General features: G+C 40.5%; 2 protein-coding genes across 8 annotated transcripts in view; one reads left to right on the forward strand and one right to left on the reverse strand.

Annotated features, from left to right (window-relative positions):
- Window positions 1-1,882: 1,882 nt before the first annotated feature.
- On the reverse strand, window positions 1,883-10,850 carry MBD4 (methyl-CpG binding domain 4, DNA glycosylase). 2 transcript variants are annotated; one of them, XM_032341992.1, is made up of 8 exons: window positions 10,422-10,850; window positions 8,422-8,652; window positions 7,176-8,002; window positions 4,702-4,776; window positions 4,490-4,624; window positions 3,763-3,912; window positions 3,173-3,276; window positions 1,883-2,240 (listed from the first exon to the last, which is right to left on the reverse strand). In XM_032341992.1, exons 1-8 carry the CDS (start codon window positions 10,517-10,519, stop codon window positions 2,163-2,165), a joined length of 1,698 nt encoding a protein of 565 aa, XP_032197883.1. In that variant the 5' UTR covers window positions 10,520-10,850; the 3' UTR covers window positions 1,883-2,162. The 2 variants fall into 2 exon arrangements, with proteins under 2 accessions (XP_032197883.1, XP_032198690.1); XM_032342799.1 differs by lacking the exons at window positions 1,883-2,240; window positions 7,176-8,002; window positions 10,422-10,850 and having other exon boundaries at window positions 2,247-3,276; window positions 8,422-8,511.
- IFT122 (intraflagellar transport 122) overlaps window positions 10,828-26,241 on the forward strand; it is a 71,696-nt gene continuing 56,282 nt past the window's right edge. For 2 of the 6 annotated variants that reach the window (XR_004285289.1, XR_004285400.1), the window contains exons 1-4: window positions 10,842-11,033; window positions 18,305-18,371; window positions 19,887-19,971; window positions 25,049-25,127. Coding sequence is in view for 4 of the 6 variants with exons in the window: in XM_032338346.1 (XP_032194237.1) it covers window positions 10,993-11,033; window positions 18,305-18,371; window positions 19,887-19,971; window positions 25,049-25,127 (272 nt within the window). In the remaining 2 variants the exon portion in view is untranslated. The other 4 variants (XM_032339849.1, XM_032338346.1, XM_032340689.1 and 1 more) reach the window with 4 other exon arrangements.

Genomic DNA, 26,241 nt, shown 5'->3' on the forward strand with positions numbered 1-26,241 from the left:
CAACCTCACCTGCAGCAAACAGGAAAAGCCAGATATGGCCATGGCTGGAACTCTCTTGCTGTGTCTACACAGACCCATACTCCCCAGGGTATCTGACCACAGGTACGGCCATCCAGCCACACCTGATGTCCTAGGCTTGGTGAGCTTGCGTTAGCCTCCAACCCCAGCTGGGGCCCAGCATTTCAGAGGGCTTCTATACTCTTAGCTGCAGGGTTTGGACATCTTGTCCTTACAGCTTACTCCTTTGGTTCTCTTCCATTATTTTGTGTGCCTTTCTCTCTCCCTGTGATCACATGTCTCTACAGAACTTTTTTTTTTTTTTTTTTTAGATCTTATTTTAAGTAAACTCTACACCCAACATGGGACTCCAGCTCACAATGCTAAGATCAAGAGTTACATGCTCTACTGACTAAGCCAATCACGTGCCCCTTTACAGAACCTCTTCTTTTCTTTTTTAAGATTTTATTTATTTATTTGAGAGAGAGAGAGAACATGAGAAAAGGGAGGGCAAAAGGAGAAGGATACTCTCTGCTGAGCAGGGAGCCCAATGTGGAACTCAATCCTGTGACTCCAGGATCACAATGTGAGCCAAAGGCAGTTGCTTAACCAACCGAGCCACCCAGACACCCTACAGAATGCTTTCATCTTTGTGTCTCTCTCCAGCACAGGGTTTGCATTTAGTAAATGCTATTTTGAGGATTGTTAAATAAAGATGTGATGGGATGTTATAAAGTGGATGTCTGCCTTGTTGGGGGATATGGCCAGTTTTCCCATTCTCTGGTCAAAATCCATCTCTCTCACTAAAAATTGAAACTAGCTTACTAAAGCGGAAACAACCAACTTGTCTTACAGCACACTCTACCCGACAACAAAAGTAGTTTCCCAACAATTTATTTTTTATTTATTCAATCAATTTAATTTTGAAATCACACCTTAAAATGAAAATTGGTAGAGTTAACAACTTGGGATTTTTTGTTATTGTTGTTTGACAAGTTCCTTCTAAGGTAAATGTTTCAATATATGAACTACAACATTATAATACCTGTATTAAAAATGGCACAAGGGGCACCTAGGTGGCTCAGTTAAGTGTCTGCCTTTGGCTCAGGTCAAGGTCCTAGGGCCCTGGGGTCCAGCCCTGGTGTTGGGCTCCCTGCTCAGTGGGGAGCCTGCTTCTCCCTCACCAATAAATGAATAAAATCTTAAAAAAAAAAAAAAGGCTACAAAACTTAAAAGGTCCCGTTCCCCATCTGGGAGATGAGAGATGGGTAAATGTCCGACCTTTCACAAGGGGGTCAAGGTAAAATGCATGAGCCAGAAGCTGACACTCTGAAACAAAGCTGCCGGCAGATATTCACAGGCTATCAAATGGATGCTAGGGCCAAATCTCTAATTCCTAAACTAGCACAGAGTTAGCAAGTATAGTAAAATACAGTTAATAGTTACAGTTATAGTAAAAGGCAGTTAATTTGTATTAGTAAAAATGCAAATTAACTGTCTAACATACCCTGTAATGTATTTTCCTACATATTTGGCTGCAAACTCTGACTATGTCTTTTTTTTTTTTTTTTTTTTTTTTTTTAAAGATTTTATTTATTTATTTGACAGAGAGAGAAATCACAAGTAGGCGGAGAGTCAGGCAGAGAGAGAGGAGGAAGCAGGCTCCCTGCTGAGCAGAGAGCCCGATGCGGGGCTCGATCCCAGGACACTGAGATCATGACCTGAGCCGAAGGCAGCGGCTTAATCCACTGAGCCACCCAGGCGCCCCAAACTATGTCTTATATAACAACTGTGTAATTCCATTTTTACAGAAAGAGGACAATCCAAACTTTCCTTAAGCAACATTGACAGAAATCTGCTTTGTATTACTGAGAGCTTATGAAAGTTTTTTTCAACTTCGAATCACATTTTATTATTGGAAAAGTCATTTACATTTTTAGTATTCTTGTCAAGTAACAATTTACTTTTAAAAATCTCAAAACATTTTCTAGTATGTTCAGTAGCAAAGTTCTACCAGTGTTACACACATTAAGAAAACTTACATTGCATTTCTAGTTGGACTAATTAAAATCTATATACCTGTAAAGGCAGTTGGTTGTGCTTAGTGGAGCTCTTAGGAATCAAGTGCATAGTAATGTATAAAAAAAATGAGTTTGAAAAAGATTTTAAGACAGACTTAATTTTTCATGATTTTCCCAAAGCCAGTCATGATATTTATTTAACTTATGGTCTTCAGGGTGTACCTGGAAGAAATACAACACATTAGGAAACAGAGGTCTTATATAACTTTATCAGAAATACATTTTTAAAATGGGCTTTTTAAAGGGATGATAGGAGAACAATACATTATGATAGCATATCTGAAAATTATAACCTTTAACCTAACTGGATTCATGAATGCTTAACACTATACCTTACATTAAGGTAATCCTTCACAAAGTACTTTCCAATTTAGTACTGATCTTCACCATGACCTACCATGGGGGGTAGTGATAATATGAGTCAAGTATTAATATACCATTTTCCAGAAGGAGGTTATAGACCCTGAGAGTTACATGGATTGCTCAGATCACAGTAAATGGTAGAGCAGGGATGGGCTTGGGCAGACCTACTGGCTAACCGCTTTAAGGTGAGTCACAGATCAAGACGGCAGTGTACTGGGCCACTTGGCAGTACCACCAGGTGCCTGGACACCCCCACCCTGTGGGCAGGGCATATTCAACTGACTGGGTAGCTGAGGTAGGGCCCAGTTACCATAAAAGTAGTCTGAGACCAGTAGGAGAAACCCAACAAGCATTCCTTCCAAGCCCAAACCTGTCTGCTTTCCTTCAGTGGTATATTTCTGAAGGCTAGTATGACTGTAACAGAGGAGAACCACATCAGGCTTAGAGACAACACGTGAATGAAAATGACAACACGGGGCCAGAAGTGACAAACTGCTGGAGGTCAGTCAGAGGCCACACCAAGGAATCTTTATTGAGTTGGGAGTTATCTATGGATCCTCTCCCTGCTGCCTATAGCCCCATGCCACCACTTGCCCTTCGAGCCTAGAACAAAACTGGCTGTGAGAGTGATAGCACATGTGCCCAAGAAATAGTTTTAGCTCTAAGGATGGACTTATTTCGCCCCAGAGACAAAATGTGCTGGAGATGTTAAGGTTGGGAGTGGGTCTCACCTGCTTCCACTCATTGACGCAAAAAATTCGGTAAGAGTCATTGCCATATTTGCCAATCCCATGAAGCTCAATTGGATACCTCCACTGCTTTGTCAGATATTCATCTGAAAATACAACAGATCAGGTCAGCCTCAGAAAGACTTTCCCTAAATACGTAGTGATGCAGAGCCAGATGGTGAGAACAGCAGAAAGGAACAGCAAAAAGTCTCTCATAACAACCCCAGTTCTGATGACTTCTTCTTCTGAATTGCCCCAGGACCCTGTATGAACCTCTCACATGCCACTTACTAACCGTTATTATTTTGTGCTGTGCTAATTATGCAGAGGCAAAGTCCTTAAGGTCAAGAGGGTATTCTGCTTCACTGACTTTTTCCTCTAATCCTGCCCAGATGGCTTGCCCCAGTACTGGGCAAAGACTTATTGCGTGGGTGAGAGACTGTAGTTTGGGGTAAGCTGACTGTTTTTAAATGCCTTCAGGGCTTCAGCTGAATGACCTGGATTAATGTAGCATCCAAGGACATTAAAGTTTAAGGTGTGGCTCTCTTAAGTAGGCAGTTTATGTTCCTTCTTTTGGGTATACAAGAAAGTACCTGAGAACTTGATAATGGTTTTTGCTCGAAGATCATAGAGACCAAGAGGTTTAAGAAGTTCTGACACATCTCTCCAGTCTGCGGTTCTTGCTACCTCAGCCGAAGGGTACTTCTCTAGAAACTCCCAGAGCACAGGGATTGCCATTTTGCCTGGAAGTAAAAGTAATTGTGATTACAAGCCTCCAGATGGGTTGTTTTTAAGTTCAGGTACTTCCTCATCGAGAAATCTCATATAGAATGTTTTTGCTTTGTTTTTTTAAACCTCTGATGAGAAGCTTTTACCTGAACTGGCAACCACCTTCAGAATCAAAAGTTAACACTATCAGCTATTGGGCTAACAGTCTCAATCATACTGATACCTGGACTTGCCTGATTATTAGTTTTCAAATAATCCAGTCATCAGATAACTAGAATAAAAACATACAGGATATAAAGTGCCAATGACACTCAAGAAAGCTTTCAATGAAAAAGAAATGCTTTTACACATGACAGAGGGTGGAGGAATGTTAGGAATTGATTTTCACTGCTGACCAAAACTAGTTTGGAAGTAGAAAATTAATGACAATTTGTTCTGTAGTGTGAAAAAGGCTTTGGAAGTCATCTAGGCCTGGAAGGGATAGTCCTTGCCTGAGGTCACACAGACTCAAAGTTAAATTGGAACTCAGACCTCCTAATGAATCCAGTGCCCTTTCTCCTTACCACACTCTCTAAGATATAATCCACAAACCTGAGGTCCGGTTGAGAAATATGGTAGCAATAAGGAGCTTCCATGGATCGTGGAAAAGTGTCTCTTGGACGAGATTAAAAGGTGACCGGGGAGGGGTCCACTTCTTAAAGGCTTTGCGTCGAGGGGGACTAAGAGCTAAACAAACACACGGCATCAGAGCTGAACACCTGAAACAGATTTAAAATCTAATTTTCTGATTGGGAAAGGGATACCTTCTCTGTTATATTTGCTGGAAAAATACAGGCTTGTCTTCCTTTTTTCTATTTGTGTCCGTGGAATGGTATCTTCTGAAAAGGAAGAGCAAACATTGTTTATAGAAGCTATGGCTTAGCCTAGAGAAATATTCAGGGGTGCAAATAACAACACACTACTATTATAAAGCATTTAGTACATACTAGGCACTAAGCACTTTACAAAAATTAATCAACTTAATCCCACAAATGACCTACCTACAAGCTAGCTACTATTTACTTTCACCTCACAGATAGAAAATTGAGTAAAAATAAATTAAGTAACATGGCCAGGGTCCCACAGCTAATGTCAGAGCTGAAATTCAAATCCAGGCAGTCCAGCTCCTGAGTGACTTAACCACTGTGTTATACTAGTATTCTACGATTTATGTTCAGAGTTCATAGTACTGAAAAATTAGAAATAATATGGGATATTCTAAATTATGACACATTTGTACAATGTGGTCATTAAACATTTTGGACTACATCATGAATATTTTCTCCCATGTCCTTAACTTTTTAAGTGAAAATGCAATATTCTACATATGATCCCAATTTAATGAAGAAAAAAAAATACAGAAATTAGAATGAAATATACCAAAATGGTATAATGGTTGTTGCTAGTTTTTCTCTTCTCCCTTGATTTTTTTATATTTTCCAAAATTTCTGCGGTGAACACTTTTACACTTAAAAAAACAGAAAAGGATAAAGATAAAACAAAACCTACTGAAAAATCCAAGATTCGGACCTTGGAATACTGGATCACTATCTACTGGGAAGCTCAGTCAACGTAACAAAGACTACCTGACCAGCATTACTGGGCTTCCCAAGTTTCTAAAATCATCATATTTAATACTCTCCATAGCCTTACCCCCTCAATTTGAATGTCAGTTAATAATAACTTGCAGCTGTATAGTGTGAAGCCATCTTTTTCACTTCTCATTTTACTCTGCAGTATTCTTGACGTAAAAAACTGGACTGGTGAGTATTATTACCTCCATTTTACAGATAAACAAATGAAGGCTTAGAAATTAAACAACAATGTCAAAATGAGAGGGGGACTGGCTGCAGATTGGGAGAGGTATCCAGCTCTCCAGATAATTACTACTGTTTTTTGCTATTCTACACTTCACACTTGATCTTAGTCAAAAGGCTCAGAAGCAGACAGGCAAAGCCTAGTAGAAAGTAAAAAAAAAGAGGACAAAAGAAGCTACTTTTACTAGTTACATGATTTCTTCTGTGGGGTCCTATAAACAATTATTAACTAGCATCCTTTATTAGTAGGAGACTAAAGCTCAGTTTACTTTGCAATTTCCAACTAAGCCAATGGGAAAGTCTTTACAATTCCATCAGACACTTCTTAAACTCAGGGTACTTCATCTTGTGCTAAGAACTAGACTTTTTTATGTATAGGATGAATAGGATCTTCCGTTTTGGTCACAAAAGGATTTTAAAATATTTTATTTGTCCATTATACTAGCAACAAAGCTACATAAACCTCAAAGCTCTAAGAAGCTTAAAGTCTTTAAAGGGCAGACTAGAATTCTTAAGCAGTTCCTAGGTATATATGGTCATTTTCTATTAAAGGTAAAGGAATTCCAGGCACAGCAAACACATAAAATCATGAGTGGGGCTGAGAACAGAATCAGTCTAAGCCCCTGCTCCACCAATTTGTCCAGGCTGTCTCCCAGCAGGATTTTAAGTAAAATTAGTCTTCTCCTTTAAAGGAGTTATTCATTATACCATAATGGCATAATGAATAACTAATACAGGGCTGCTCAAAAGGTCTTCTTTTTATTTTTTATTCACTGAGGTATTATAAAGGCAATACTGCCAAGCTCTGAACTCTGTATTCAGAGCATATTACAAATAATAAATGAACTATGTGATTACAGTTTTGAATTATTTAGAGCTCTAAAGCATTTTAGAGAAGCATTACATTATAATAGAAGATAAAAATGACTATGATCTGTACAAACTGAAATTGGAAGTCACACATCAGGAATGAATAACAGGAGGGGTGCAAAAGAGTAGACATGGACTATTTTGACCAGCTTATGCATTAAAAGGAGTCTTCCCCAAACCTTTTCACAAATAAAGCCTTTCATTTTCCCTAAAGTTGTAATATTACTGGCTGGAAAGAAGATGGGAAGGGAAAGCACTGCTGAGGAAAGTCCCAGCTATTGCACCAAGAAGAGATGGTAGCAGCTGTAAATGACACAATTCTCTTTAGCTGGGGTTATCAAGGCAGAAGTCAGCCAATTCACTCCGTGCCATAGCCAAGCATTTGAAGACGGGTTAAATAAGGTACTAGGATCAACAGGTACAATGTACCTGATATTTGGTCCTATTTCTTTGTTCTATTTCCATATCCTAACTGGGCATAGGCATGAAATATAGTGTCTGGAAGCATAAACTCATCATGTGTTTATTAGCAGCTTTAATGCTCTGAATACCTTGACACATTTCCACAGAGTCTTTCTCGGTTTGTGAGCAGTTGTTGTCCATTTCAGAGCCACATTTTAAAATGTCAGTATGCAAATGTTCCTTCCTTTCCCCAACTTGTACTTTTGATTTTATTTCCTCAGATTCTAAAAAGGTTTCCTCACACTTCTTGCTGTGTTCTGCTTCTTCAGTTGAACATAATTTGTTTATGATGCCAGAAGTTATTTGTTCAGAACAAAAATTTGATACCAAACTCAATGATTGTTCTTTTAAAAGTTTCTTTTCTTCACTGGTTGCACTGAGGGTCTTGTTGCTTGTTCCAGCATCAATGGAGAGTGTTTTATCAAGCTGACTTTCTTGCACAACAGGTTCACTTTCATCATCTGCCTTTTTATACTCAGATTTTCTTTTCTTATTACTTTGAGCAGAATCTGGAAGACCCTTCTGGCACCTTGTTTTATTTCTCTTAATTTGAATTCCTTTCAAAATAGGCACCTTTTCTTTGGACTTTCTAACCTTTCTGGAGTCCATGTCAGTAACACCCTTATCTTTAAAGTTAGATAGTCCTTTGCTACTTTGCAATTCCAGACAACTGCTTGGTAGAGGAAAGACATCTTTTTTCCACCAGCTTCGTGTCCTGAGGTTCCAGTTTGAACTATTACTTTCACTTTGCATTTGGGATGTCAGAGGTGCTATGTTGCGGTTCTTATATCCCGACTTGATGCCTTTTTTAGAAAGTACGGTAAAATCGAAATCTTCTGGAGTAAGAGAAGTTTCTTCATTTTTGTGAAGATACTTAACAAGTGAACTTTTGGATCTAAACTTCAGTCCTTGTGGGCTAGAAAATATTAAGGAAAACTTATTGCTAGTCAATAAAAGTGACTTTTAAAAAGACCTGGACCACATTTCAGATTTTTAATTAATCATTTCCAATGTTACCATGGGTATCTGTCATTTAAAATTTTTTAAAAAAGTAATAAAGTGGTACTTTTAAATAGTTTCCTCTATGATATTATAATTTTACAATTACTTACAAATTTACAAATTTACAAATTTTAAGAGCAACAATTTGCAGCAGAAGATATATGTACTTGTCCCCAGATCACTTGATATAGCTAACTAGTGACACTCAAGGAATAAAATCTACAACGATTTCTAGTAAAAACAGAAAAAAGCCAAGATTTCTGTGATATTTTCCTGATACCTGTCTAGATAAAATGATTTGGCTGTACTATCTGTACCACCTTGCATGCTCACCTGATAAAATATACATCGTATCTTCCTGCTGTTTTCCCTGATAACCTCTGCTTCACAACTCTTTCCCATCCGCATGGGACAGACTTATGGCATTCTGTCATAGTAGTATCACTAGTCTGAGCAGAAGCAATGGATTCTTGCAGCAGGGGATTACACTCACTGCTGCTTTTTATCATTACTTGTTTCTCATTTTCTCCCATGCTTTCCAATCCCAGAGCACCATCTTCCTGGCTGAAAAATACAAAGTATAAGTGATCAGCTCATTTAAAATTTATTTTCCTCTGCTTATTCAATTTCAATCCATGACAGAGCAGGAACCCTATGGACTAAAATTTAGACTACAAGAGAGATTAAAATCAGTATGGACCAGTCTTATGCTATGTGAATATCTTCCTGTCCTCCAACATGGGTTGGAGGTGTCTGCACAATGTAAAGTTCAAGCTGTTCACTAGAAACTTTATGTTGTTGTTAATTACTGAATGGGGCTATTGAAAGTGTCTGGTTGATGCGGCATAAATTTAAAAATATGAACCTGTACGTGAGCTCTTAAACTGGGATCAAGAGAACTGCTTAAAAGAGTCAGTCAGACATCCTCCTTCTCCTCAAATAAGTGAGGTAAAAATTTTATATATATCTGCAGTTTTCTGGGGGAGAGTGTCTATTGCTTTCTTCAGAAGTTGTAACTCTCCAAAAGGTAAATAATTTCTGATAAGAATTTTCAAATCTCTTTCATCCTCATGAGAATCTTGTGAGGTAGGTAGGATGAAGATTACTCTAATTTTACTGAGAAAATTAAGTGACAGGGAAGATTTAAGTTAGTTGCAAAACTGATACAGAACTTAGGTTCACTAAATCTTGGTCTATTACCTCTCCTCCTGCATTATCATTGAAAAACTTCAATAAAGTGTATCCTAATCACTAAATCACACATTTTAAAAGTCGGATGGCTCTATAGAGCTATCTAAGCCAACTTCTTTACGGAAACTAAGCAAGAGCTAGTATCTAGAATTAGAATCAAGCTCTTCTGCAGTAATTTGGGGTTAATAATTTTGCAGAGCTAAGTGGATCTTAAGAAATTATATGGTTCACATTTTAGGAACAAGGAAACTGAAGCCTGGTGAAAATAGCACAAACTTTATATAAATAAATATATATATTTGTATATATATTTCAGTATACATATGTATTTATGTATATTTCATATGTATATACTGTATATATAGTATATATATAGTGTGTATGTATATATATATATATATCTCCACCTCCAAGAGCAAATTACCTAACCTCTCAAAGCCTCCTTTCTTCATCTTTTTTTTTTTTTTAAGATTTTATTTATCCATTTGTGAGAGAGGCAGTGAGAGAGAGCATGAGAGGGGAGAAGGGGAGAGGGAGAAGCAGACTCCCCATGGAGCGGGGAGCTGATCCCAGGACTTTGGGATCATGACCTGAGCTGAAGGCAGTCACCCAACCAACTGAGCCACCCAGGCGCCCTCCTTCCTTCATCTTTAAAAAGGAGGTAATACTTCTTCTAAGGTAGTTCTGGGGATTAAATTTTGGGGGAAAAAAGTAGATAAATCATCTTAGCCCCTTATCCCACATACACAAGTACTGTATTGAATACATGCCCGTGGCTGCCTCTTTAACTTCTTATAGGACCCATTTTGGGGGCACCATTGGCTACTTAACATGACATCTCCTCCAAGGTCTTCCTAGGGTACTCCAGCCCAAGCTGACCTCTCCTTGCACCCCCTGCACAAAACCTCTCTGCTCCTTCCAGCTCCTTCGTCATTCCGGCTAACGAAGCAAGATGCACCCCAGAGCTGAACCCACTGGAAGAGTTCCTGAGCCAAACACAGCCACAGCTCCGAGTACCTAACCCTGTGGGTCTCGAGAGCTGTCGATCCTAGGTTAGAAAGGCCAATCCGTCTTCTACCCACCCCAGCCCCGCTCCCATTACAGATGGTGAAAATGAGTCCCGAAAGGGGACTATAACTTGCCGGAGGTCACAGTGCGGGTCTGCGGCTAAGCGCTCCCTGGACGTGACCGAGGGGGCAGCTCCGCAGTCTCCCAGGCTCGGACTCTCCATCCCAGCCATACCCTTAAGGTGGGCTTCAACAGCAGCAACCGGCCGAGAGTGTCCGACACTCTAGGAGCGGAGCAGAATCAGATGCGAAAACTTCTTCAGCTTCAGAGCGCTAGGCTGAATTCGAGAGCCGAAGGCGATAAAAGCCAGTCAGACTCTACAGCAGCTTTCCTGCCGCCCACTCGGCCACAGCCACCATTTCCACGGCTCAGCCAATCAAATCCTTCATCGAGAAAGACCTACCGCCCTCCGCCCATTCCGACCAGTCGCACGCGTCCTAGTTGCGCAGACTCCTAGGCTCCGTCCCATCTTCTTCTCCGTTCCCAGCCCGGCCTTTTAAGCCTGCGCACTCGGAATTCTGCCGCGCGCACGAGGCTCACTGCGCATGTGTGTTGCCAGGGGTAGCGCAGGTAACCAAAGTGGCTGGCGGAGCGGGGTCCGTTGCTGAGGCGGGAGGAGGGGCCTGAGGCGTGAGGGAAGCCGCGATGAGGGCCGTGTTGACGTGGAGAGATAAAGCCGAGCAGTGGTGAGGAGTGGGGCAGTCCGGGAGGAGCGGGAGGCCGAGCCGTGGCAGGGATGGCGGGAACCATGGCGAGAGCCCCTGTGGTTGCCCGGGGCAACGGGCCTGCGGCTGGGGCTGAGGGCACTGAACTCCGGGTCTGAGCAACTGCCGGGTCGCCCTCCCACCCTTTTGCGGATGGAGAAACTTGAGGCCTGGAGGGGAAGCCAAGAGGTGTACCACGCGTGAGGTAGTGTCCTATCGAGGTCGTTTTACACAGAATCAGCCTGGGCCTGTCAGAATCCGTCCTGGCTTCGTCTTACTACCCATGACAATGTCTCTCAAAAAGGTCACAGATTTTGCCACATGTACAAAATCTTGGCGTTTTTCTCTGAATTGCCTGATTATCACTCAAATATGATTTTACACTCTATGATTCTACAAGGAAGCGCTATTGCTCCATATTTGAAAGTCAGTATCACTTGCTCTGAGATAAATGAGAAACTCAAAGTTGGGAGAAACAAAACGGTGTTAGTAAGTTGTATCTAGATACTGTTGCTAGGAACCCTTTAAGCCTCTGGTCTGCTGTCCTGGAGAACTGGAAGTTTAGCAAGTGTGGTCTGAGAGGTGCTTGAGGTAAATAGCTCAGAGCAAGTCTTTCTCCTATGGTTAATTAGAAGGTTGGAAAGAGAATCAAGAGAATGACTTTCTCACCTTATGAGTCGATGTTAATGTCCTATTCCATTTTTATCAACTAAATCCGTCATACAAGGAAACATTTGGGAAATACTGACTTATTGGATAGTTCCCCTCAGCCTGACTTTAATCTTCCTAGCTGATCTTTTCACCTTCATGGTGCAGCCTCTGTTTTGGCCACTGGAACAGGACCTCTAACATTCCCTCTCTTGAAGGTGTGCAGAAGGCATGCCTTTTTTCTTCATCTCCTTACATTGGAATTGTAAACATTCTGTAATGTTCCCTTCGGATATGGTTTCTCTCTCTTCTGTATTCTGCACTGGTAATAGCTAATGCTTACTATGCACCAGACCCTGGCTAAGAACTTCATGTCTTTTTATCTCATTGTCACTTCACAACAGCCCTCTGAACTATGTATTGTAATTACCTCTTTCTTACTTAAAAGGAAACTGAAGCACAGAGAGGGTAACTAATTTGCCACAGTCACACAGCAAGTTAGTGGTGGAGCCAGCTTTTTTCCTCACTCCAAAGCCAATACTCTTAGCTACTAAATTAGTTTTTTCTTATGTTACAGAGGTTGCAAACCCAAATGCCTGCAGGAGTCAGGCAGGCAATATAATGGGAGATGTTTATTTGTATCTTAAACTCAAGGAATCGTCTGTCTCTCCTAAGAGTATTCTGCTATTCTACACCCCACTTTTCTTGAAACACATAGCCCTACCAGTATATCTTTCACTTTTACTTTTAATAGAAATATGTGTCTAAAAAATTCTTTTGGGGCGCCTGGGTGGCTCAGTTGGTTAGGTGTCCAACTCTTTATTTCAGCTTAGCTCTTAATCTCAGGGTCCTCAGTTCAAGCCCCATGTTAGACTCCATGCTGGGAATGGAGCCTACTTAAAAAAATAATAAAAGATAAATTTAAAAATTACTTTTTTCTTAATTCTATTATGAAAGTACCCACTGCTGATAACTCTTGAACAAATTTGACTTTCATGTCAGAGAGTAAAAGGGAGTGGCAAGGAGTGTGGCAAACTAGAGATCTCATGCTCTGCCTAAAAAGGGCAGCTGCTGCTCAGCTCCTGCCAATTACCACCCTGCAGAAATTTGGCCTAGTGTGCTCAGATCTTCCTGTTTTTACCAGAAGCTATGAATTTGGGTTTTTATTTGAAATGCCCTAATTTTTAATGCTGGCAACTAATCTGAAACTGAAATAAAACACCATGTGGGCCAAACAAAACATTTGCTGGCCAGATACAGCCTGATTTGCTCCGTTTTCAACCCCTGGCGTAGAATTTTGTTCATTCCTCTCTGTGGTACTTCGAATCTGTACAGTGTGAAGAGTTATTTTTGCATCTGTTTATTCCAGAAGTCTATAAATCCCTTAAAAGCAATGGCTACTTCTTATTCATTTCTAAGGCATATTCCAGAGCCTAGACAAATCAGTGGTTTGTATGACTGTTAGATGGATAGGTGTATTCGTTTGATTGATAGTTGTATTCATGAATAAATTAATAAGTGAATGAATGAATGCTGAGTTTAGATTGATTATTTGGGTTTTGGCCCATTATAGGTTTGAAACAACTTATTAGATTAGGGACTGTAGGGCTTCTATAGACCAGCAATCCTGATGGTAGCTACATATGCCAGCTGGAAGCCTAGAATAAGATAAAACAAAAACTATTAAAAAATAAATAGTGGAACTAAGAGATCTTAGATGTCTAAAATTAGTCATCCACAACAGAACCAGCCACTGTTCTTTGACTTCCAGTCCAAACTTCACGTGGTAATAGGATTTCTATTTTTTGAATATTGATGCTGTGATCATCAGATTTGTACTTAGCTAGGTGGTCCTGTTCATCCTCCCCCTTCATCCTCTGCTTGCTAACATTTAAATATATGCTTTTCACTTCAGCTGAAAATTCCATTTTCCTATCCAAAATTCCTTCTCAAATGCTCTTATTCTTCTCTGAACTCCCTCCTTTCTTTTCTTTCCTTTTTTTTTTGAAAGATTGTATTTATTTATTTGTTTGTTAGAGAGTGAGAGAGAGCGAGCACAAGTAGGGGGAGCAGCAGGCAGAGGGAGAAGTAGGCTCCCTGCTGAGCAGGGCTCCATCCCAGGACCCTGGAATCAGGACCTGAGCTGAAGGTAGACACTTAACTGATTGAGCTATCCAGGTGTCCCTGAACTCCCTCCTTTCTTCCTTAAAAGCACTGCTCCAGGTTTATCTCAACGAAGATGCCTTATCTGTTAGCCTGCCTTATTCCAGTCAGGACAACATTTGTTATTACCCTCCAGTTACACCAGCTAGTATTTACTGAATCCTTGCTATAGGCCAGACAGTGTTTACATTCATTATTTTATTTAATCGCCACAGCAACCAGTATGGTTGGAATTGTTACCCCATTTACAGATGAAGAAACAGACTTAACAAGGTGACATAATTTGCCTAAGATTCAAAGCAAATAACTGGGGCTGGGTCCGATTGTGCAGGATTTGGAGGGGCACCTTGGGACTTCAGTTTACAGTGAAGTGGGCACAAGGTTGGCAGAGGACGATTTGCAAGATTTGCCCTCTGTCTTTCTGCAATGACATTTGACAGCGAATCCTTCTCTTAAAAGAGGGTGGATTGGGGGAGAGAGCCATCCTTTAGTACAATAAACTGCCTGCAGCCTGGTGAGTGCTCCAATACTGGGAGTGTTCAGAGGTTGGATGGCTATCTCTAGGGAATTCCTAGGGAATTCCCTGCTGTGTGTGGGAGCTGGACTACCACACTACAAATTTTAGGGTCTTTCCCAATTCAGAGTTTCTTTGATCTTATCAATCTTGAAAATAAAGCAACCAGTTGTTTTTGTTTGTTTGTTTTTACCAGCAAAGTGGATTTATTCAGGAATAGGAGAGGAATTATGATTCAGGAGAAGAAAGCTATGGTGAAACACAGGCAAGTTCTAGAAACAAAGGAGAAGAAGACTCTTTTGTAGAGGAAAGGGGGAAGGAGTTGGGAGAGGCTATTATAAGCAAAAAGTCCATTAAAGTAAACTGGGAGTTCAGAGTGTAGTGGCTTTTCATTGGTTGAGTTGTGACAATCTCTCATGTTGCTGGGCCAGGAGAAAAATCTTTATCTAGGGTAAGGTATAGGCTTCTTCCTGTTGGTTCTTCAAAGGGTTGCCAACAAGTAGTACACCATGAGCGCTCTCGCTTCTGGCCTCTGGACTCCATTTTATTTTATTTTTTTATAATGTAATTTTTAAAAAAGATTATTTATTTATTGATAATCTTAAAAAAGATTATTTATTTATTTATTTATTTGACCGAGATCACAAGCAGGCAGAGAGGCAGGCAGAGAGAAGGGGAAGCACGCTCCCTGCTGAGCAGAGAACCTGGTGTGGGGCTCGATCCCAGGACCCCGAGATCATGACCTGAGCCAAAGGCTTAACCCACTGAGCCACCCAGGTGTCCCTGGACTCCATTTTAAATAAGGTTTTCTTTATTTGGTTTCAGTCTCATGATGTAATTAAAGTCTGAGGGGTTTAAGATAAAATAGTTTGTCGATTATATTCATTTTGTGTCTGGGACAATGCCATGCACGGTGGGCCAACAACTGTCTAAAATAGGGTCCTTGCCCTTAAACTGCACATGACTATAATTAAGATAGTATTTGAAACTGTGAAATATAGAAGGCAATATAATTCAGAGCTACAATGAATTATACAGATCCTAAGTGGATTAACAGTTTAGATTGGGGTAAATTGAGCATTACATTATACTTTAGGAAGGCAAATTTCAAGATATATAAAGAAAACGAATTTTCACATCTGAGAGTAAGATAGTTTAAGGCTTGGCCCAAATCAGACACCTAAATGATTTTCTGAGAATTCAACCCAAAATGATCCTTAAGAAGAAGCTCACCACAGGAACCACTTTAATGAGCTTAGATTGTCTACAGTGCAGAAAGGAAGCCACATGACCAAGAATGACTATAAAAGAGAGGTACAGATCCTCTCCAAAATCTGGTACCTCATCACAGCAACCCACAGGTGTCAGGTGCTTGCACAAGGCTGGCCATGCACCCGGAGGTGGGAGGGCAACTCTTTAGCCTTGTTTTGTAGGTGAGGACAAAAGCTCAAACAGGATGTAAGATCTTCTGAATCAGGTCCCTTCTGAGTTTCACTTTACTGCCTCAGGTTGTGATACGCACCAAGTATATTTTCCTCTAGACTCAGAGAAAGTGCAGAAAATAGTAAGGCCCAGATACGTTACCATGTAATAGGGAGGAAGCTGAAGAACTCAGTGTCTGTGTTTGCTTCTATCAAGAGGGATGCCCACCCTTGTTCCAGCTTCTCCATCAGCCAGCTGTTGAAGATATGTGAAGAGTTATTATTGTTATTATTTTAAGAATTATTTTTTTAGGGGCGCCTGGGTGGCTCACTGGGTTAAAGCCTCTGCCTTCATCTCAGGTCATGATCCCGGGGTCCTGGGATCGAGCCCCACGTCAGGCTCTCTTCTCAGCAGGGAGCCTGCTTCCTCCTCTCTCTGCCTGCCTCTCTGCCTACGTATGATCTCTGTCTTCAAATAAATAAATAAAATCTTTTTAAAAAAAGAAAAAAGAATTATTTTTTAAAGGAAGCTTCTGAGGCCAACAGAGCCTATATAAAAAGCTTTCTGAATTCTACATGTAATGCCTTTTCTTTCATATTGATAAAGTGTGGAAACTGTTGCTAATTATTTTGTCAACTATGGCATATGCTAATAATAATGAAAATGAGGGCCACAAATCAGAGTGTATTATATCTTGGGCTTTGGAGCCAGACTGCCTGGGTTTGAATTCTGGTGCTGCCTCCACTCAGTAGTAGTTTATTTTCGGACAAGTTACTTAACTTCTCTGGGCCTTAATTTTTCTCATCTGCTGAATGGGTATAGGGTTATGAGGATTAAGTAAACTAATACATATAAAGCATTTAAACTGTACTTAGCATACACTGTAAATAGATGTGCTTAATAAATGTTAGCCACTATTACTGTTCAAGTACTAAGGATAACAGAAGTTTGTCATATTTGAGAATTCTTCAAGAAAGTGGAAGGCAATATAGCACAGACTCCAGAAGTCTTATCTGATTTGAAATTCTGGTCCGCCATTTGCTGGTAGTATGATGTTGGGTGAGATACTTGACCTCTCTGAGCTATGGTGTCCTCAACTACAAAACTGAGTAATAATTCTTACCTCATGGAATTGCAAGGATGAAATAAAATAATATATATAATAATAATAAAATATAAATAAACAAAAATGAATAAAATAAATTAAAATATAATAATAATTAATAAGAAGAAATTTAAAATAATAATAATAATAATTTCAAGAGCTCAGCAGGAGTATCTCTGGAATACACTCCCAAGTACTCTTCCCCAGGGACTATATGTCTAGATTACTACAGGTATCAGGTAAATTTATACCATGCTTTTAAAAAAATATTTATTTATTTATATTTATACCACACTTTTCCAGATAGGCTGCCCTGGCAATGCTATCTAGCACATTCTTACTAGAGTCATCTGAACTAAGGAAATCTGCCTAGGGCATTCAAGAAGCATTGTAATATGGCTCTAGTCTGTTTTTCTAGCCTGATCTCTCCCTACTGCCTTGGTGTGGTAAACTGTTTCAGTCAATTCGATTGTTTAGACTATTTGCTATTCCCCACCTTCCTGTCTTTGCTTATTCTGTTTTCTCTGCCTGAAATGCTGCCCCCTCCAGATCTCCTCTTGCATGTCTCAAAAGCCCTACTTTTTTCATGTACTATTTTTTTCCATGAAGCTTTTTCTTATCTGTTCTCCAGATCAGAACATTGAGTCTTCCTCCTTTGAATTCTGCCTAAAACCTTTACTCAGTATTGTTCTGTATTTCATCTAAGAGGTCACTGATTGTAAAATACCATTATTTTACATACCACTAAGAAAGCAAAAAAGGCTTTCAGTTAGGCTGACATATCATCAACTACAAGACACATCCCCACCTCAGAGATGTTAAAATGTGAAAAAATGTATGCTTCAGAGTTGATGACATATGGTAGTTCTTTATGAATGTCTCTGAATCACATTTCCTAACTGGATGGTAGTTTCCTTGAGGGCAGGCATTTGCTGCTGTAATTTACTGGATTTACTGTGATTTACTCATTTTGTATCTGTTACTGCTTAGCACCTAAGAGGTATTCATTAAGTATCTGATTGGTTGGAAATAATAATGATATTTTAATAAATGACCAATTTTCAGAAACATGTGGATTTAGTAGCCCTCAGTTTGTCTAGTCTTTATAGAAGAGTTAGTGCCTTCGACTGTTGATCCTTTGAATCATCTCTGGTGTCTGGCTGCTGGACAAGTGGAAATTGGAACATAAAGCTAACTGCCGAGTAAATCGTGATTGAATGGGCTGCCAAGGTATGGTGGTTGAATGGAATTTGCAACCAAATGCAATTCTTAGCCATTATTTTCTCCCTCATATACAAGCAGTGTTTCATAATGGAAATAAAGTTTGCTTTCCTGGCCATTAGCAGACCTCATCATTTTGGTTCCTAATTGTCCTTTTGTCTTGTCTTGTCTCCTGTTTAGTATATATGACCTCGCGTTTAAGCCTGATGGAATGCAACTGATTTTGGCTGCAGGAAACAGATTACTGGTAGGATTGTGTTTGAGCTTCCTTTTTAAGTGCTTTTTTCCCTCTCCCTCTTGTAAATGCTCTGAAATTTGACCCCCTTTTTTTAAGATAAAAAAGGCAAGGGCAGAAAAACCAGTCATTTTTTATTAGGGAAGGAAATGGGCTATTTAAAACAGATAAGTAAACTTTCTATCAGATAGGAACCTGTGAACAATACCTCCTTTGGAGTCATTAATCTTTCCCTTTTTACTTTGAGACACCCATGAAAGAGTTGAAAACAATTAATCAAAATGCCTTTGAAACTGTACTGGTGTCAGCTGACATTTTGTCCCTCTGAAAAATTCAAGCAATAAGACTGAAGCAGCCCCCTTCCTGAGAAGCCAGATAGCCTGACCCCAACTTTCAGGCATTGGCCTACCTAAATAATTCCATATGGATGGTGTCCTTTTTTCATATTTTCAAAGAATATAAGCTCCCTCTGGAACCTATCCCAGTGTATAAAAGTAATTTTCAGAGAACTCTTTATGTTTGACCTAAAAACCTTTGTATGATCTCTCCTTCCTCCTACGTAAGTCCACTTCCCCTCACTCTGTTGTCTCGAGATATGCAGACTGACTGATCTCCATTCTCTGTATGGTAATTAAATAATCTTAAAACCTTGGTTAAATTGTTCTGCAGACTTCTTCTCGCCAGGCTAAACAGTCCAATTCCTTTTACTTTTTTTTTTTCAAAGGTTATCTTCTCCAACACTAACCATTTCTGGAGGGTTTTGCCTTGATTACTCAGGGTGTTTTTAAAATTTCCACATATTTATAGGTGTTACAATGCTTCAAAATATCCTAAATCCAAATTACAGCTAGGTTTTATAATATTTCCTTTGATTTGCAAACCCAGAGTTCAGGTCTATGACTTTCAAACTCTTGATAGTAGGTATGAAACACCTCTCTATGATGTTCATACTAGGGGAAGGGCTAGTACTAAAATTTAATCATGTTGTAGCTGGCTCTTTGTGGGTGGTAGCTTAACTTGGGAGGGTCTAGCTTGATTGGTTTTATATCCAAATTCACATAAGTTGAGTGAATTTTGTACAGAAGTTCCGCGGAGTGAACTTCTATTTCTTAAGGATTAGTAGCATGTTCCTGGCCATGTAATTCAGAGTTAGGACTTCTACTTTTTGGGTCCTCCGCTTTAAGTCATATTCTTTCTGGTTTCTCAGTGTAGTTTTTACTTGATAAAATTTAGAATATTGACAAATATTGACAAAGTGACAAATATTTTGTTATATAAACAAAAACAGGAGCAACCTGCAGGAATTCTAACTAATAGATATCACGGGGATACTCTGTACTTTGTCCTCCCTGCCTCCCACAGGGGGAGGCGCAGAGGGAGAATCTTAAGAGAGAGAATCTTAAGCCTGTAGCAGGCAGGGCTTGATCTCACAACCCTGAGATCATGACCTGAGCTAAAATTAAGAGTCGAACACTTAACTGGCTGAGCCATCAAGGCGCCCCTATACTTCTGTCTCTTTTTTGACAGGTTTATGATACCTCTGATGGCACCTTACTTCAGCCCCTAAAGGGACACAAAGATACTGTGTACTGTGTGGCATATGCAAAGGATGGTAAGAGTCTATTCTGATTTTACACTCTCTGCAATGGTGTCATAGCCGCTCATTTTTTCTCCTTAGTCACTCCTGAGTACGACTTGTGGTTGCAGAAGATAGTTAAGTTTCTTAAGCTTCAATTCAATCATTCAAGTCGACAAGTACTTACTGAGGGCCATCTATGTGCCAGGCACTATTCTAGATGCTTGAAATAAGTAAATTCAACAATATGCTGGAAATAAGGCAGAATAAGGGGAATTGGAGTGTTGGGTGGGGCAGGAGATTAGGTACAGAAATGAGGGAGGTGGTGAGGGTGGGTTTATTGAGACAGGAACAGATGAGCCAAGACTTGAAGGTGGGGAGCCAGTGAGATTCTGATAGTGGGCATCTAGGGGAAGAGAGCTTCTCACAGAGGGAAAAAAACCATTGCAAAGACCCTGAGGTGAGAATGTACCTTTCAGGGCCTTTGGCAGAGAGAGTCAGGGGGAGCAGTAGAGGATATGGGTAGAGAGGTAACAGGTATGGTTGGGGTGGCCAGATCATGTTGGGTGTCATAAGGACTTTGACTTAGATTCTCAGTGAAAATGGGGAACCACTAAAGACTTCTGGGAAGAGGAGAGATCTGATCTGATTTATATTTTAAAAGGATCCCTCTAGCTGATATTTTATAAACAGCCTGCAAGGGGTGAGGGTTGGGGCAGGGAGACCAGTGAAGAAGCATCATCCAGGCAAGTTTTATAACACTAGTGATGGTGGCTCAGACCTCTGAGAGAGGTGAGAGTAGAGGAAGTAGTAAGGAGTGGTAGGTTCTGGGTATTGTTTAAAGGATAAGATTGCCAGACAGATGGTGTATGTGGTGTGAAGAAAGGAAGCAGGGGTGACTGCAAAGATTCTGATCTGAGCTACTGAAAAGTTTGGAGTGGCTTTCTACTAAGACGGGAAAGGCTGCAGATAATATAGTGGAAGATCAGGAGTTCAGTTTTGGACATGCTGAATTTGAGAAACGTTGATGCTATAGGAGAGAGGGGAAGGACTTGTCAGAACAGAATCATTGATTGGGCAAGAGGAGATGGGATCTAGGACCTAGATGGGGCATGGTGGAAGGTAGAGGATGTCACACAGGAGCTGGCAGAATGAGGCATATTGTATTAGGAGTCTAACGGGAAGTCTCTTCCATTTTTTCAGTGAAATAGGAATCTACATGACCTCAGAGTGAGGATGGGGAGGGAGGTGTCAGAGAGTTGAGAAGAAAGGAAAGAATGGAAAGTTGCCACTTAGGAGAATGGCTAAGTGGATGTACAGTGAAATCCCAAGCAACATGAAGGGCCCACTTGAAGCTGATCATCAATAGAAAGTGAGAGCAGTTGGTGTGATTATGTTTTCCCCCCCACTACTTTGGGCTGCATAGATGCAGGGTTGAAGAGAATTGGGTTTAACCAAATTGGTAGGTTTACAAGCACCTCTGAAGAGGAAATAAGAGGGCAAGGGAGTGGAGGATGTATGCAAAGGAGTGATTATATACATTGACTTTAAACTGCTGGCTGTGTAAGCTGTGTAATGGCTGGGGGTGGGGAAGATTAGAGGACCACAGGGGGTGGGGCAGTGGAGAGGTTCTAGGTCCTGGTAGATTTGAAGGGCTACTGGCTATGGTGAGGTGACAAAGAGGAGAGGTGGTAGTCAGAGAATGGATGCTTGAAATCAATACTGAGAATTAAAAATAAATCTCTGGGGCGCCTGGGTGGCTCAGTGGGTTAAGCCGCTGCCTTCGGCTCAGGTCATGATCTCAGGGTCCTGGGATCGAGTCCCGCATCGGGCTCCCTGCTCAGCAGAGAGCCTGCTTCCCTCTCTCTCTCTCTGCCTGCCTCTCTGCCTACTTGTGATCTCTCTCTGTCAAATAAATAAATAAAATCTTTAAAAAAAAAAAAATAAAAATAAATCTCTGCTATTCTTTGTGTGGGGTTACTGAGAAGAACATGGGCTTTGGCATGAGATGGCTCCAAGTTCCAATCCTAAGGTAGTTATTGAGTCTCTCTGAGTCTCAGTTTCCTTATATGTCAAATGGATATAGGATGAGAGGTAGCATTCTGTGACCACTGCTGAGAAGGCCCAGAATCAGAATGTTACAGTGCTTGCATGAACGTTGGAAATCATTCAGGTTGCAGGTTTTTAACTTCTTTTAGATGATGAACCTCTTCGAGAATCTAATGAAAGCTGCAAACCTCTTTGTAGAAAAGGGCACATTCTTCATGTATACACACAATTTTGTAAGTATAGCTTTAATTGGATCTAGCCCAGTGTCTTCATTTTAGTCCTACGTAAAGACCTGGAGAAGTGACTTGCTAAGATCATGCAGCAAGTTAGTGGCCAGAACACTTCCTTCTTGCCTCATAGTCAGCTATGCTGTGTCATAGTAGCCATGGGTTGTTTTGTTTTCTGTTTTTTAGGTGCATGTTTGAGTTCAAATTCAGAGTAATACTGTAGGGAGGCCTTTGGTGCCTCTGGAGTTTATAAACCTAGGGGTTCTTTGGCTTACTATGCTATTAAGTCCCTTGAGGGTGTCAGAGTGTGGCCTATGATTAGTGGCAATTGTCAGCACTTTGCAGAGTCCTGACACACACATCATCATATTTGACCTTCCCAACAACTCTTTCAACCAGGCAGGGAGGGATTCTCAGCTCCTGCATAGATGAGAAGACAGACTTGGAGAAATTACAGGTGAGGGTGACAAAGCCAGACCTGCCCCAGGTCTTCCGACTACAGAGCCCTCATTCCTTCTAATAGATCATGCTGCTTCTCCAGGACATTACATCATGATTCAGAAGTCTTTTAATTCCTCTAAACTAGTCTTTTCCTCCTGGCTCCAGCAATGGAAATACTCTGAATTATGGTATTGCTCTTAAAGCTTGCTTGTTTCCAGTGTCTCACCTAGTTTAATTAATATTTAATGAACAATCATGATACAAAGGTATGAAAGAACTAGTTTTTGGTTCAAGAAAAATAAGACAATATGAAGAAATAATTGTAATAATAAGAGCTAATTTTTTAAAAAGATTTTATTTATTTGTCAGAGAGAGAGCAAGCACACAAGCAGGGGGCAGTGACAAGCAGAGGGAGAAGCAGGCTCCCTGATTAGCAAGGACCCTGTTTCAGGATACAATCCCAGGACCTTGGGATCATGACCTGAGCCAAAGGCAGGCACTTAACTGACTCAGCCACCCAGGAGTCCCTAATTTTTTTTTTTTTTTTTTAGTACTGATTCTATTCTAGACACTGTCCAAAATACTTTAATCTCCTTTAATCTTCACAACAACTATGAGGTAAATACTGTTTCATCTGTTTTTCAAATGAGGAAATGAAGCATTAGATGTTCAGAAACTTGTTCTGGGTCCTGCAGCTGGTACTATCACTAGGAATTCCAACTCAGACTCTGAGGCCATAGCCCACACTCTTCATTACCTGCTGTCTGCCATTGTGGAGGGAAGAGTGACAGAAATAATAACAAATAAAAGCAGCTTCTGTGTATTTAATAGATGCAGCAATGTCCTATGACTCACCCAAATATCTGCTATTCCAGCCATCATGAAAGGTGTTTTACAAATATTATCTTAGTTGTCCCCTATACAGAGCCTTTGAGGAAGATGTTATTATTCCTTTATGTTTCAGATGTAGAAGCTCAGAAAACAGTGACTTGCCCAAGGTCAACTTCCACTGGCCTTAAGAAAAAAGTCTAAAATTCCTTAACAGGGTTTATAAAATCTGGCCCATGGTTACTTCTCAGAGGTCATCTCTCAGCAGAGTAAGTGAAGGCTCCCTGTTGTTTGCTGCCATGATACGCGGCTCCACTTCTAAGCACTTGTAAACATGCAACAATGTCATTAAGAAGTAACTACTTGGGGGGGGCCTGGGTGGCTCAGAGGGTTAAGCCTCTGCCTTCAGCTCAGGTCCTGGTGCCAGGGTCCTGGGATCAAGCCCCACATCAGGCTCTCTGCTCAGCAGGGAACCTGCTTCCCCCTTTCTCTCTGCCTGCCTCTCTGCCTACTTGTGATCTCTGTCTGTCAAATAAATAAATAAAATATTAAAAAAAAAAAAAAAGAAGTAACTACTTGGGATGCGTGGGTGGCTCAGTGGGTTAAGCCACTGCCTTCAGCTCAGGTCATAATCCCAGGGTCCTGGGATTGAGTGCCACATCGGGCTCCTTGCTTGACGGGAAGCCTGCTTCTCTCTCTGCCTCTGCCTGCTTGTGCGCTTGTGCTCTCTCTCTCTCTTTCTCTCTCTCTCTCTGTGTGTCTCTCTGACAAATAAAAATCTTTAAAAAAAAAAAAAGTAGTAATTACTTGTTAGATGTTATATGTTGTGTCTCTCTAGTCCCATTCTTTCATAAAGCCCAACTAGTATGGAAATGAAAATCTCATTTGTTGTTCTTGCTTAAATCCTTTCTTTGGGATAAAGAGCAAGTTCTTGACTATGACCCCGAAGCTCCTAGAGATCTATCCTCCACCCACCTCCCCCCTGGCCCTTGGTATTCCATGCTGGTGCCTGTCAGCCCCTCAGACATAACAGGCTTTTCCTTCCTCAGGGCCTTTGTGTATCTTTTCTGTCCTTGCGAATGGGTCTTTAGCTTCTCTTTGTACCTGGCTAAGCTTTGCTTATCCTTTAGGTCTCAACTGAAGGTTCTCCTCCTGAGAATCCTTTACCTCATCTAAATTAGGTCCCCCAGTTATTCTGTTTCCTAGGACTCACTTCTTATCACATTATATTTGTGTTGGATTAATTTCATTTAATGCCTTCTTTTACTAACAGTCTAAACTCTATGAAGGTAGGGATCATGTGTGTTTTAATCACTGCTTAATCCTTAGCATAGAACATGATACCTAGCATGGGGTAGGCCCTCAATACATCATTGTTTACTCAGTGCCGGACAAAGCAAAATTTGAATCTAAACCTCCTGACTGCCATCCAGTACTAATAAGAAAAAGAAGTAGAGAAACAGCTGACAGTTATTAGTTACCTCAAAGAGCTAGTTTTCTAAGAAATACTCCTTGGGAAATGCTGGTTTAAAATAAATGTGACAGTTTTCTTTTTAAAATACTTTTAGGCAAACGCTTTGCTTCTGGATCAGCTGATAAAAGCGTTATTATCTGGACCTCAAAATTGGAAGGCATTCTGAAGTACACGTAAGTAACCATTTAGATGTACAGTATTATTGGTTTGACTCATACTGAGCTACTCCAGCAAAAGCCCCTTTAGGAAGAACTTTTTTCTCTGCAATTGAACTTGAAGGAGTATATGGTGGGTATAGGAAAGTTGGGTAATGAATACATGAATGAAAATTTCTTGAGCATGTCTAGCCTGGCCAACATTCTTGAGCATGTCTAGCCTGGCTAGGTGTTTTCATATAGCTCAGTTGAGTTAATCTGACACCATAGATTCCACCCCACCCAAACCAGTCCCTTTTTAATGTCCCCATTTTGGGGATTGGCCTCGCATCCACCCAGTTTTAACAGCCAGAAACCCAGGGTCACTGTGCTCCAAGATTCCTCTCTGTAAGGGCTCTGCTCATGTTCTTTCCTGTTCCTTCGCCAAGTTAACCCCTACTTGCTCTGCAGATTTCAGATTCAGATGTTGCTTCTTCTGGGAAGCTGTTCCTGGTCCTCTAGACTCAGTCAGATCTTCTTCCTGGCGTTTCTCCCAGTTGTAGTTTTACAGTTTTTCTGGTGATTGAGATATCTCCCATCAGCCTATAAACTCCCGAAAGCAAACATTGCATTTGTTTTTGCTCACCCTTGTGTTCCTGGTGCCTAGAACAATGCTTGGCCCATAACTGGTACTTAGAAAATGATTTTTTTCTTTTTAATTGTGGTAAAATACATAAAACAAATTTATCATCTTAACCATCTTTTAAGTATACAGTTCAGTAGTGTTAAGTACATTCATATTGTTCTACAAAACCTCCATAACTCTTTTCGTCTTACAAAACTAAAATTCCATACCCAATCAATGACAACTATTCCCTGGGCCCTTGGCCCCTGGCAGTCACTATTTTACTTTCTGTCTCTATGAATTTGACTTCTCTGGGCATTTTATATAAGTGAATCTTGCAGTATTTGTCCTTTCATGACTAATTTATTTCAATTAGCATAATGTCCTCTCGGTTCATCCATTTTATAGCATATGTCTGTATTCCCTTCCTTTTTGTTTTTTGTTTTTTTTAAGATTTGCTTAATTATTTTAGAGAGAGAGTTGGGGAGAGGTGCAGAGGGAAAGAACCTCAAGTAGACTCCCTGCTGA

Source organism: Mustela erminea, chromosome 1 (assembly GCF_009829155.1).
Source record: "Mustela erminea isolate mMusErm1 chromosome 1, mMusErm1.Pri, whole genome shotgun sequence".
Classification (NCBI taxonomy): Eukaryota; Metazoa; Chordata; class Mammalia; order Carnivora; family Mustelidae; genus Mustela; species Mustela erminea.

Excerpts from the sequence above, each read along its gene's own strand:
- MBD4 (XM_032341992.1), bottom strand. The coding sequence starts at position 10,519 with ATGGCTGGGATGGAGAGTCCGAGCCTGGGAGACTGCGGAGCTGCCCCC. Across the intron at positions 8,653-10,421 it reads GACCCGCACTGTGACCTCCG|CCAGGAAGATGGTGCTCTGG; the intron begins GCAAGTTATAGT and ends TGTATTTTTCAG. Across the intron at positions 3,913-4,489 it reads ATTTCTCAACCGGACCTCAG|GCAAAATGGCAATCCCTGTG; the intron begins GTTTGTGGATTA and ends TTTTACTTCCAG.